General features: G+C 41.0%; 1 protein-coding gene across 1 annotated transcript; it reads right to left on the reverse strand.

Annotated features, from left to right (window-relative positions):
* Nucleotides 1–634: 634 nt before the first annotated feature.
* Nucleotides 635–10,774, reverse strand: LOC106577543 (transcription factor p65). Its single transcript, XM_082965091.1, has 11 exons — nt 10,603–10,774; nt 9,349–9,384; nt 8,873–9,009; nt 8,049–8,194; nt 7,555–7,646; nt 6,942–7,073; nt 5,615–5,719; nt 5,038–5,253; nt 4,846–4,923; nt 4,679–4,756; nt 635–4,492 (listed from the first exon to the last, which is right to left on the reverse strand). The coding sequence occupies exons 1-11, from the start codon at nt 10,607–10,609 to the stop codon at nt 3,684–3,686; spliced, it is 1,836 nt and encodes a 611-aa protein (XP_082821217.1). The 5' UTR covers nt 10,610–10,774; the 3' UTR covers nt 635–3,683.
* Between the last annotated feature and the right edge of the window lie 3,387 nt (nt 10,775–14,161).

The raw sequence follows: 14,161 nt of genomic DNA on the forward strand, positions 1-14,161 counted from the left end.
CAGCTCATTGAGTGCGGTCTTAGCGCCAGCATCAGTCTCTGGCGGTATGTAGACATCTGTGAAAAATACAGAAACTCTCTAGGTAGATAGTGTGGTCTACAGTTTATCATGAGATAATCTACGTCAGGCGAGCAAAACCTTGAGACTTCCTTAGATATCATGCACCAGTTGTTATTTACAAAAATACATAGTCTGCCACCCCTTGTCTTACCAAATGCCACTGTTCTATCCTGCTACATCATCACCTTGATTACCTTCCCTTTATTTAGCCCTCAGTAATCAGGCAGTATTTGTTCGTTTTGATTCATGTTCTGTACGCTTATGTTTATCTGCATTTATCATTATTAAACTCACCTTCTGCACCTGCATCCTGACTCCCGGCCTACACGTGAAAATGTCTTACCTTTTTTATTGTTTGGCTTCAACATATTTTGCACTCAGTTATCAGTTAGCTTAAAATATGTTGACGCAAACGGTGGCTACTTTGAAATCTCAAATATATTTTGATTTTTGTAACAATTTTTTGGTTACTACATGATTCCATATATGTTATTTCATAGTTTTGATGTCTCTACTACTATTCTACAATGTAGAAAATAGTAAAAAAATAAAAAATAAACACTGGAATGAGTAGTTGTGTCCAAACTTTTGACTGGTACTGTATACTTGTACAAAATATAACATTTTCCATTTTCATTAAGGCAGCATTGAATAAGTACAAAGTTATGGTTTAAACATGTCCTAATTGACAATGTAAAATAAACTGCCACTGATGTTCATATACCATACAGCAAAATGTAATAATACTACATGGGTCTAAATGCAAACCGCACTGTGAATAAGCATAATTGACATAGTGATGGACAGAAATATATTGAGATACTGACTCAAAACTACTAACATGATATGGAATAAGTCTTTTTAACTGATATTAACAATGAATCTGCTACATTCTAACATATTGTACATTTATAAACAGCAATATCCTTCCTGTTCCAAAGATGTATTGAACATTTGAACCTAAAATGACAAGTTATACTTGCAGGTGTTGACATGGTAAAGCTGTACATAACATTAAGATATGTCATCAAGGTGAGTACTATAGGTCACGTACACAGAGTATACAAAACATTAAGAACACCGGCTCTTTCCATGACACGAGACAGATCAGGTGAAACCGAAGATCCCGTATTAATGTCACCTGTTAAATCCAATTTAAAAAATCAGTGTAGATGAAGGGGAGGAGACGGGTTAAAGAAGGATTTTTAAGCATTGAGACATGGATTGTGTGTGTGTGTGCCATTCAGAGGGTGAATGGGCAAGACAAAATGTAAGCGCCTTTGAATGTGTTATGGTGCCAGTCACACCGGTTTGTGTCAAGAAATGCAATGCTGCAGGTTTTTCACGCTCAACAGTTTCCCCATGTGTAACAAGAATGGTCCACCACCCAAAAGACCTCCAGCCAACTTGACAACTGTGGGAAGCATTGGAACATGGGCCAGCATCCCTGTGGAACACCTGTGGAGTCCATGCCCTGACAAATTGTGGCTGTTCCGAGGGTAAAAGGGGGGGGTGCAACTCAATATTAGGAAGGTGTTCCTAATGTTTTGTATACTCAGTGTATATCATCAACTAAGGCTTATGCACAATGAAATTACAATCTTGCTTTTTGGTGATATTCCACTACTTTAGTATACTCACTCAACTGTAAGTGGGGAAAATGCAAAACTCACCCTACTCCCCATAATAGAATAATGGTCACATTTTGTGATCAACTGATTGGTTGGCAGGTTCAACTCCTGGTCTGTTGGCTCAGCAATTTCTCCACACCTCGACTATTCAGTCAATACCCACAGGGCACAAACTGGTTGAATCAACAACATTTTAACCACAGGATTATGTCATCATGGTAACCAAATTTCAACATATACAAACCTTGTATAAAATGTTGAAGTTAAACCAATGTCAGATCTTTAACGTATAAGAAAAAAACAGGGTGGACAGCACCTCCTACTGGAGAATTGATCCATCTACAGCTATCCTTTGGTCTCCCATCCAGGGTTTTAACCAAGCCCAGCCCTGATTAGCTATGATATTTGACACCGACTATTACCAATGTGCTATCGTATGATATTTGACACTGACTATTACCAATGTGCTATCGTGAGAATGATCGTTGGGAGATCTCCACTTTAAAACTAAATAGATTCACTGTTGCTATACGTCATTCCAAAGAGTAGGTTTAACACAGCAAATTAAATGTGACCATACTTTATCGCTTTTATCATCAATGACGCTATTTAGGCCTATATAGCATCTGCAAAGTCATCAACAGCTATTGTTTCAATTAAACCAAGGATGCAACTAAAAATAGACAATACAATAGGCCTAGGGCTTCAAGCTCTGGTTGATTAAAAATGTAATGATATTTAGAGGAAGATAGGACTAAATCAAACTTTTAAAGTTTGATTTGATTTAGTCGTATTCTTTAACTGAACGATTGAAGTAGAGACATTTAGAAACCCTGAAGCTCTTTGGGACCAGAAGGGAAGACCACTGCCTTTGGAGATTAGAAACAAGCCTGGGTTTATACACAACCCAGTGGGTTGTGTATCTTTAGGGGTGACGAAAAGGGACGATTCAGCTCATCCAGTTCATCCTCGGGTGTTGCAATTGCCCACATACTGGCAGATACAAACTGGCTACTTCCCTGTAGCTCTCCCTTCTATTCACTCTGTTAATTCTGTACAGGCAGGGTTCTGCAGCTGTCCTAATAAGCATGTCCACAATCCACATAGAGAAGAGAGCAGAAAGCACCACTTTCGGACTCTCCTTTTTGCCAGTCTTCAAATGACTCTCCTTTGAAGCCCTTTAGAATAGCAAGTACAAAGGGAGGTTGGAAGGGAGCTGGGCCCGTTTCATATAAAACATCTTAAGTGTTTCCCGTAAGGGTTGACCTTATGGAATAATTTTCCCTTACCTAAGGGAATTGTTTAAGGGCGATGCATAGAGCCACTCAAATATTTCCTTAGGTAAGGGCATACTTAAGGGGTTTTACGGTAGTTTGAAGGCACATATGGCAGAAAGAGTATCTGGTTACCATGGAGATGGCCTGATTCACTGACTGAATGTCTCTTCAAAGAGATCGCTTTCATTTTGTGAGATAGCAAAATAGAACTTCTACAATCAAGACAGGATAACCAAATTGCTTCAGATAATAAACCACTTTTCTTGTAGTTACTTTTTTCTCAACTTGTTTATATTACTTCCTAGTACGTCAAGCTAGCTTACAGAGTAGCTGTAGCTAACTAGCCAGCTAGCTTTGTAGCCATGGATCGTGCACCTTCCATTGTTTAGCTAAGTAGCTAGCTGGTTGACGTTTTCCTTTTGTAACCAGAGCAGATTAAAATCAACATTGACCTCTACAAATGCTGTTTACATTGATATCCATACATAATGAGGCATTTAAGGGACCTCATGGACACCTTTAACTTTTGTACTTAATTTAAAATTCACAAATTTTGTGCAACTGATTTAAAGTTACAGGAAAATATGAGTGGAAAATTAACTTAAGTTGTTTTACGCAACCGGGCCCAGGGTCTCAAGGGCGAGGGAAGAGATAAAAGTAGTCTACCAGGGGGATTATGTCAGTAAACATGTCAGTCAAATCACACGGTTGTCTCTTAGGTCTGATGTCCGGACACAAAAGTGTATTGGTTGCCACTGCTCAGGATGGACATGAGATGGTCTTCATCCATGGAGCTTAAGACGTCCAGGTCGTCAAGGGCGGCCGGCTGGCTGGCGTTGCCGGGGGAACTGTCCATCATGCCCTCGTTCTGGAGCAGGTTGACAATGCTGTTGGGGTAGTTCATCCAGGTGCTGCCGCCACAGCTGATGTGGTGGTTGGCTGGGTCTGCTTGGTTCTGGGCCGCGTTGTTGGCCACAGTGTTGGTGGAAGGTAAGTGGCAGGGTGCCTGAGGGGCTGACGCCTCACTGCTCTTTGGCCCTTCTCCAGCCAGACAACTCTGGCCCAGCATAGCCTGGAAGTCGTCGAAGTTTATACTATCTAGAGTCCCGGTCGGTTGTGCCTCAAAGCTGGGGAATTCGGGTAGCTCCTCGTCCACCTTGAACTGGGAGCCTTGGACCCCGAAGGTAGAGGTGGGCTCTGTGGTAGCAGCTGCACTCACCGGCTCCTGGGGACTAGCAAAGGTGTGGAAAGCGTATCCGTGGAGGTCCAACAGGTTTACGGTGGGAAAGTCCTGGGAAGAGGCGGCTGTGGCTACAGAGGCCTGGGGGTTGGTGATGAAGCTGGCCACGGGGGTGGCTTTGGGCTGGGAGTCCAGGGTCAGGCTGTTGAGGAACTTCCAGGTCTCGGCTGTGGTGGAGGCTTCTGCTTTGGGCTGGGTTTGAAACAACTGGCCTGGCTGGGGGCCGTTGTAGTAGGGCTGGGGCTTCACAGAGACAGCACTAGGGGGCGCCACTTGGTTCATCACTGCAAGAGACACAGTCAATGCCACTGTCCCTTACCCAATTCTGTATACTGCCAAATGTACAAATAAAACGTAGGGTCCCTAAACAGTAGTATCCATGTTAACTTTTGATAACATATAGAATAACACCCTTTAACGTACTAACACACCCATTAATAATAAACATCTAAATAAATAGTACGGTTTACCAGGCTGGCTAGCTGCTGGCTTAGCGGTGACTGTTCTCCTGGCAATGTTGAAAGGCCTCGTCTCTGCTGGCATGGCCCCTGGAATTCAAACATACACCATCACACATTAAAACCATCAGAGGACACAGCTGTCTAGTTCATCGACATGGATCATTTTAGACACTTACCTGACATCAGGGACCCCAGCTTCAGATTCTGTAACATTCCTTCTGTCCGTTTTCTCTTCTCCATCAGTTTATATTCATCTGTACAGTGAAAAATTCTAGAGTTAGCCTGGGTAAAATGTTTTGCATGACAACCACAGGAGTTATGCCATAGAAAATAAAGTGGATCGCCATTGTAACGGAAAGGGAAGTGACCTGGGTCGGAGGGCAGGAACTGGAAGTCCATTGGCTCGCTGACCTCACGGTCCGAGGGCCTGCGGAGCTGCATCTTCACTCGGATTGGCTCGGTCAGGTTGGTGTCGCAGTAGGGAGGGGTGCGGAACACAATGGCCACCTGCCTGTGGACATCCGCCTGGGAGAAGGTGCCCTTCCCCTCCCACGCATCCTGGAAGAACCGCACCTCAATGTCCTCTGTGGAGGGGAGAAAGAATGGGGTGGGACAGCGAGATGTGAGAGACCGGCTCAGAATCAATTCTCCCAGCCAGTCTAACTGCCTTGGTAACATTCTGTAACAACATTCTTTCATTGGCCCCCTTTTCATGTCATACAGGAAGGAGAAAGAACCAATGAACTAGGTTAAGTTTGATCAATTAAATAAGTGGTTACCAGTGGGCTTATATACACACACAATACTTTCAAATGTGTCTGGCAAAGAGGAACTACAAAAAAAGGCATACATGAACAAAGCCGTTGACGTAAGGTTAAAGAAACTAAAAAGGCTCAACACATTAATGCCAACAAAAATAGAAGCGCGTGTGTGTAACAGACAAACCTTTTTGCACTTTGTCACAAAGTAAGAAGATCTCATCCCCCCCTCTGCAGCTTCCAGAGTTTCTGTTCACTCGACAGATCTTCAGTTCTGCTGTGTTGGGTGCTCCTGTGAGACAGAAACGATAGAGATGGAGTGTGAAGGGGCTTCATAAATGAGTGAAACTGACACTGAGTCAACTGTGAAACATGCCTGCATATGTTTTGGCACTGTTTAACTGTTGGAAGTTCTTTGGAAATATGTTGTTGACGTCTTAGGGAAATGATGTCCCGCTCTCATGCTCTGTGGTTATAACCCAAATGTCCACATTTCTTTTCAAGAAATGTAACTTGAGCAGTTTCAACAGCTGTGAATAATTTTTTTTTTTTTAATTACTAAAAAAAAACGCTCTCAAAAAGCTGGTTTGAACCCAACGTTGAACTGTGCAGGCTTTGGGTTTTAATGTACAACATTTGTATATTCGTAAGATCAACTGCCAAAATTGTGGGGTGTGTATGATTGTGTGTGTGTGTGTCAGAGAGGATGTGTGTGAGAGTGGGAGTAAGTGAGAGAGGGTGTGGGAGGAAGGGAAGAGCGTGTAGGCCTGTGTGTGTAAAGTTACCAGAACAGTACAGATGGTTAGTGTTTTCATAACATTGCCAGACAAGTTTAGAAGCTCTTTGTGTCCATAGAGCCAGGTCTTTTTGCCTATAGTCACACCCATTTAGAATGCCTGAAGTTTTAACAGTACTTAAAAGGTGTGTGTAAGAAAAGAAAAAAAACTGTGTGCAAGTGTTAAACATCAAGGGCATTGATGAGAGGGAGCAGGCCTACTTAAACATTGAGAGCATTAATAGCTGAATGTTACAGTGACCTCTGTGTTGTTAATAGTGAAAATGTCAAAACGTTCTGATGTAGATCCTTCTGTGTTTCCGACACTTACAATCAAAGCATAGTATGCCTGCAACTTAATGTACTGCTGTTCAAAAAGAAAAAACTTTATTTAGTGCCAAATTTGAACAAATTCAAAAACTGTGATTCGTCGCAATTTACTAATGCCATTAACTCAATTATTTGAAAAGTTTGACAGCCCAAATGTGAATATGTATGTACGCAATTTGTTTTGCGTCTTCCTTGATTCTTGTCTTTATTCTTTAGTTTTTTCTCCTCTTTTTGTGTGATGTTGCTCCCTCTGGGTACTGCTTGTATGTACTGCTTATATTTAGCCTTATATGAAAATAATAAAAAATAATTGTTCACAATAAAACAGGAACACCCCCAGGACAGAACAGTGACATGCGAGGGAGTCAGTGTGTACTTAGTGAGCGTTTGGTTTGTGTAGCAGACTCACTGTTGTCGTAGATGGGCTGGGACACCACGGGCTCTAGAGCGAAGAGTTCCCCGGTAGGCAGAGTGATCGAGGCCTGGAAACACAGCCTCACTGCATTTAGGTCAAACTCCTCCCACACGTTCGCCTCAGGAACTGCAGACAAAACAACACATCAAACACAAAGCAAATTGGTGTGGCATCGGAGATAGGATAGGATACAGTCGGTGTCAGATAGCCAGTCACAGTCAACAGAGGAAAAATAAATTCCTACTCACACGATATTATTGTAATTAACCAAGGTAAACAAACATGAAAATTAGATTGGAGGAGTGAATTATATAACTGGTATAATGTTATGACAGTGGATTGTCACGTACAGTGTGTGTGTTTTTGGTTTACCTATCCTTATGGGGACCAGAAGTACTCACAAGGATAGAAAAACAAGGACAATTCGGACAAGTGGGGACATTTCGCCAGTCCCCACAAGGAAAAAGGCTATTTTAAGCGTAGGAGTCAGGAGTTAGAGAAAATATAATTTTGAAAGGGAATCAATTGTTTGGTCCCCACAAGGATAGTAAAAGAAAGGTGTGTGTGTGTGTGTGTGTGTGTGTGTGTGTGGTGTGTGTACACTCACTGTTGAAGGGGTTGTTTTGGGTCTGCAGCCTACAGGAAACTGCCTCGGCCACATCCTTTTTCTTCACACACTGAATGCCCAGGTTCTGAAAACTGAGAGCAGACAGTAAGACAAGGAGTCAAAGTGAACACGTGTGAAAGTGAGATACTGTAGATATCGACCACAAGAGGGTGCTTATTCCACCATCCTCTGCTTTTGGCCTTTAAAAATGTGAAACAACTTATTCTGAATGGTTATATAAATCATTAACTGGTACCCTTTTGTCATCCAAGTATATGTCCTCTATCAAGATGTTGGCAAGTACACACTGCACCAAACAAACATTTTGTATTTCATCACACACCCACCCACTAACAAGTCTGCCCCCCCACACACACACACACCCATCTAGTCATTTTCCCAGACGTGCCCTCACACCCACCCTCAAGCCCCCAACACACACACACACACAGACACACACACACACACACACACACACAGACCCTGCGTCTAACCTGTGTACTCGTCTCTCCTGCAGGTCTGCCTCATAGTAGCCATGTTTGCAGTCTTTCCCCACCAGTTCGTGGGGGTGGGGCTTGTGAGGTGGGTTCTTGGTCACCAAGGAGACGCGGACACGCAGGGGGCCATTGTAGTTGTGCACCTGCATGGGACCAACCAGGTTAGCAGGATATGTATCATCACTCACCTTAGAATCTCCACCACTTCCTTATCACCTTCAGATCTCCATAAATCAAGTGTCGTAAAGCATGGTGTAGTAGTAATTAGACTGCTCTACCGTGGTTATAACTAGACAAAATGGCTCATTTGCATAACAAATCTTACTTTCATTAATAGTTTTCCCATCGACCATCTCAGAATATATGGTGACTTAGCTACAATTATTAAAGGGATACTTCGAGATTTTGGCAATGAGGCCCTTCATCTACTTCCAAGAGTCAGATGAACTTGTGGATACCATTTTTATGTCTCTGTGTACAGTTTGAACGAAGTTGCTAAACAGTGCTAGCACAATTGCTACCTAGCGCTAGCGCAATGACTGGAAGTCTATGGGTATCCACTACCCATAGACTTCGTCATTGCACTAACACTAGTTAGCATTGGCTCAAGAAATCGACCTCTAACTTCCTTCATACTGGATACAGAGACATAAAAATGGTACCCACGAGTTCATCTGAATCTGAAAGGGGCTCATTGCCAAAATTCCAAAGTATCCCTTTAAGGTCTTGGAATGAATTCATTAAGCTACAGAGTAAACAATGGCATGGAATCATTATAAAATGACAGGTTAATTATCTGTGTCATTAAAGGGCGCCCTCACCTTAATGGCGGGGTGTGTCTTGGTGGTGTCATTGCTCTTCTCTCCCGGGGTGCTTCCCGCAGAGCGCCCCTCACATTTGTACCTGAACCTCATGCCCCTCTGCTTGGGCTGTTCAATGATCTCTATGAAGGGATTACCTGCACACACAGAGAGACAGATATATAAATTTGAGTGAGTGAGAGAGTGAGAGATATAGATATATATATATATATGAGACAGATGGAGAGAGGGGGAGACCAATGTAACGAAGGTCATAGTGCATCTCTAAACTATCACAATGTAATGTACCTAAAGCAGTGTTGAGCTTTTGCAACAGCTGTGATTCATCATGTTTGTATGCGTTTTAAAGCACAGCTGAAGATTCAAGTCAATAGTGAGTGAGAAGCCAAAAAGTTGACTCACTGATTGTCACCCATCAACATGAACAGTTGAGAGGAACAGGAAACAGTTACACAGAGTGATAGAAATCTCCTTACCTTGGTTCAAAGGGGGCTGTTCCCATCCATAAATTCCTAAGGAGATGGGAGGAATTGACAAACATTTACTAGAACAAAGATATCAGTAAGAAAGGATGAGCAATCAAAATCCACAACCTATAATTTCCCTCAACTACTCTCTGATAAGTAAAGGCACACAAGAACTGGTGACATTAAAGATCACAACAGTTCAGCACAGATCTGCGATAGAAATTAATATCCTCGATATGCAGAAGGGTGTTAACTAAGAGTAGAAGTTAATAGGTTTACATTGCAAACACTGGAGGTTGATCTTAAACACAATAGCAGACACGGCATAATCGCTCATAATGTTTGACCTGCCAGGATCGCCCTGAAAGTGTACCGCGAATTAATAAAGAAAATTATCTAGACGGGGACAATAAAAGGTCTCAGATTACATCGCTCCTATTGTGTCTGTGAGCAGTCGGTGTCGAATTTAATACATCTTCACTAAAAGCACTGTCCTGGTTCATGGAAAAAGACTGTCCTGGTACATAGAAAAAGACTGGAAACTTGATTTGTGGCGCTTGTTCATAGCCCCACCCACCACTGTTTCATGGAAGACTTTTCTTTTAAATGGCCACTCTCTAAGAGAAAGGGATGCCTTCCATGTTTGTTCAAGTCGACAATGTAACTTTTCGTAATGTCATATTGTTGCGTGGCTTTCTTAACAAGCTATACACCTATATATGTATAAGCACAACACATTGATGACGTAGGATCATTTCATAACGTTACATTGCAAACATTTACCCACAGCTAGCATACGTTCATCATTTATTTTATGACGTAATCTCGGAAACAACGGCGTCCCCTTATCAATTAAGTGTCAAATTTGTATATCTTGTCATAGGCCTACGAGTTAAATATCTCCCTGTGGCTAAAGTCAAATATCTTGGAGAATCACGTAGGCGCTTGACTGCCGTACTACTCTAATGTTTGGATAAAACTTTTTTTTTAAAGCATCCATAATGAACATGGGCTATGACATGTTCTACTAGATATGATGTGCAGTTCTAGAACTATAGCCTAATAGACGTAGGCCTATCTACTTCCTAGTACAGTGCTGGCAAGTCAGCGCCAATTAACTCCATTATTTTGTATTGGCTCTTCCTGATATAGTACAAAACCAATGGTATGCGGGCTTCACCCTTGTGCGCAAACAAATTGCTAAGCTTCACACGAGACTCCAACATGCATTTACCTTGAGGATCAGTTTGTAAACAAACTTACCATCCATTTCCAACTTCGGCTTCGGCCACCGTGATTAATCGAATAGCCTTTTCCCTATAGGTTGTTTGTCCCTTGAACGCAGTGTTGTTACCTTCTCTTGACAGCTTGTTCTTTCGCCACCCCCAACTTCGAGTCTCCAATGCAACTTACCACCTCCCCCTCAAATGGTGCGGAAATACCCAAATGACGTAGGCCTATGTTAAAAGGGCAATCTGTAGTTGCTACATCCATTTTTGGATTTAGAATTCATTATATGTACCCATAGATTCTTGAAAATATAACTTAGAAATTGCCTCATGAGCTTAGTTCAACTCTCCATACCCCAAATATAAGCTTGTTTTCCTCAAAATTCTGTAAACAATTTAAACACTATAGCCCCAAGACATGGATAAAAAAAAAAATTGATATTATGCATGGTCAGTCGTTGGATCAATCGCTCTGTCTATGAATTTGAAAATGCTCTAATTTCTTCAGCCCCATCCCTCAGCTTTCTACCTAAACAGAGGAAGGAAAACGCTTTAATTTGTTTTACTGCTTATTGCTGCTTTAAAACCTCTTAAGGATCGGACACGTTATTTACATTTTCGCCTAAAATGACATACCCAAATCTAACTGCCTGTAGCTCAGGACCTGAAGCAAGGATATGCATATTCTTGATACCATTTGAAAGGAAACACTTTGAAGTTTGGGGAAATTTGAAATTAATGTAGGAGAATACAATACATTTGATCTGGTAAACTATATTTTTTCTTTTTCCCCCCATCATCTTTGAAATGCAAGAGAAACGCCACAACGTATTATTCCAGTTTAGAGGCACTAGATGGCAACAGTGTTTGTGCAAAGTTTTAGCCTGATCCAGTAAACCATTGCATTTCTGTTCAAAATGTGGTATCAAGTCTGGCCAAATGTGCCTAATTGGTTTATTGATACATTTTCAAGTTCATAACTGTGCACTCTCCTCAATAAAAAGGCATGGTATTATTTCACTGTAATAGCTACTCTAAATTGGACAGTGCAGTTAGATTAACAAGAATATAAGCTATCTGCCCATATCAGATGAACATATGTTCCTGTTACTTACAACCTCATGCTAATCACATTAGCGCACATTAGCTCTACCGTCCCAAGGGGAGGACACTGATCCCATAGAGGTTTTAAAGGAACATATTGGTTTAGTAGCAATCATAGCCCTACCGCAGGTATTCGAGGTAAAAAAAACTATTCGACTATTGCATGGGAAAGGATCAAATCAAATCAATATTAGTCACTTACACAGTTTAGCAGATGCTATAGCGGGTGCAGCGTTATATTACTAGCTAATGTTACTAACTATATAGTACAATGGCAAACAAGTAGCCTACACAAATAATCATATTCAGTTTTTTTTATTAAACAACAAATCTTGAACAAATCCAATTAACCGAAATAGAGTTGTAACAGTAATCCAAATGCAAATATATATATACAGTCAGTGGTGGAAAAAGTACCCAATTGTCATACTTGAGTAAAGGTAAAGATACCTTAATAGAAAATGTGAAAGTCACTCAGTAAAATACTACTTGAGTAAAAGTCTAAAAGTATTTGATTTTAAATATACTTAAATATCAAAATTAAATAGAATTGCTAAAATATACTTAAGTGTCAAAAGTAAAAGTAAAAGTACAAATATTAAAAAATTCCTTATATTAAGCAAACCAGATGGCACGATTTCTTAAAAAAAAAAATGTATGACAGCCAGAGGCACAGTCCAACACTCAGAAATAATTTACAAACAAAGGGTTTGTGTTTAGTGATTCTGCCAGATCGGAGGAATTAGGGATGACCAGGGATTTTCTAATGATAAGTGTGTGAATTGGACCATTTTCTGTCCTGCTAAGCATTTAAAATGTAACAAGTACTTTTGGGTGTCAGGGAAAATGTATGGAGTAAAAAGTACATTATTTTCTTTAGAAATGTAGTGAAGTAAAAGTTGTCAAAAATATAAATGGTTAACAGGTGTCATGACGTTGCCCTCTTTGGGTACAGCGAGCACAGTTAAACCCCCCTCCCTCTGCACCAGGCCTTTTCTATGCACCATCCCCCTACCTACCTCCCCCTACCCAGGCTGCTGCGGTCAGACGGCGGTCGTAAATTCCAAAGGGAATGTTCTGCCTCACAGGCCACAGTTTTGAGACAGAAGGGTTTCATAGAGAGACAAAGGAATTCTTCCACCTCACCGGACGGGGGAACCAAACGACATTTATGTTCTGGAGAAGGTATAAAAGATCGCTGAAGAATCCAGCTACGAACTGGTCCGCTTCGTACAATTTTATGAAACCCATGAGAGACAATATTGCCATATTACCATAATAATGTTTATATAATAGCCTCAGCTATGGGACTTACATCTAAATGGTTGTATAAAATGTATTAATAAGGATAAAGCTATTTGGAATATGTTGAGATGCTTGTAAGATGTTAATGCGAGAGAATTGTATTTTCTACTTAAAGTTTTACCAAGTCACCGGCATGCCCCCAGGGACACAGACAGGACAAGGCGTCATGTGACAGCCTTTTCTACGTTCAGTATATGAACCCCCACACAGGGTTTCTTTCTGCAGACCAGCTTACCTCGAGGAGAGAGAGCCAAGGTTTGACCATGCATTCCTCTACTGAACTTTAACCATACCACGTGGTTAAACTTTTAGACTATCGATACCGACAGAATAATAACAAGTCTTTGATATTAATTACTAGTCTGCAGCTAGAAATTCGGTGTCATTGAACGCGAAGACCGATGAAACATCCATTCTATAACGACATGAACGAATGTCGCTTTGAAAGATCCATCCTAACCAAGAGAGATAGAACGCGGACAAAACTCTCCAACAGATCCAAACTCTCCAACAAGGATCCCGACGACACACTGAGCGTAAATATATATTGATTGCAATTGTTCCCGAATGAGTGAGCGTTCATGTGCAAAGGATTAGCTTATCAATTGTTAATATTTATTAACTCTGTAGGGTCTTCTCAGCTGACTCCCCAATACTCTTTTGTTTAACAAGCCGCCATGCCGGTTTAGCCCACTAGGCCACATTCCTCTACCATTGCTTTGTAACGATACCTACTGTTTTGTATGCTTTCTGTGAATTACTTAGTTTAGTAAATAAATGATTTTAAGACAATTGATGTATGGATGACTTAGTGAAGACTGGGTTCGTGCAGATAACAACAATTTACGACGTTTGGAATGAGACTGGACGCGAGGTAATAACACATCATTAAAACAAGAAGATAATAGATCAGATTTTATAATATAATATATAATGTTATAATATCTGACAGTTATATTGGGAAAATTATAACTGTGTAATCTGAATATTTTCCTTGGTGCCCCGACCTAGTTAATTACAGTTACATGATTAATCAGTTTAATCGCGTAATAATAATTACAGAGAGTTATTTAATAAACATGTCTTCAAGTTAATGATGGCCAAAGACACAACACAGGTGTGCCTTGTTAATTAAAAGTTAATTTGTGGAGTTTCTTTCCTTCTTAATGCGTTTGAGCCAATCA

Source organism: Salmo salar, chromosome 18 (genome assembly GCF_965601325.2).
Source record: "Salmo salar chromosome 18, fSalSal1, whole genome shotgun sequence".
NCBI classification, from domain to species: domain Eukaryota; kingdom Metazoa; phylum Chordata; class Actinopteri; order Salmoniformes; family Salmonidae; genus Salmo; species Salmo salar.

Bases quoted from the DNA above. Each gene is read 5' to 3' on its own strand.
- LOC106577543 (XM_082965091.1), bottom strand. The intron at 7,074-7,554 runs GTGAGTGTACAC...TTTTGTCTGCAG, and splicing joins CCAAAACAACCCCTTCAACA to TTCCTGAGGCGAACGTGTGG. The intron at 5,254-5,614 runs GTTTGTCTGTTA...TCCCCTCCACAG, and splicing joins TTGTGACAAAGTGCAAAAAG to AGGACATTGAGGTGCGGTTC.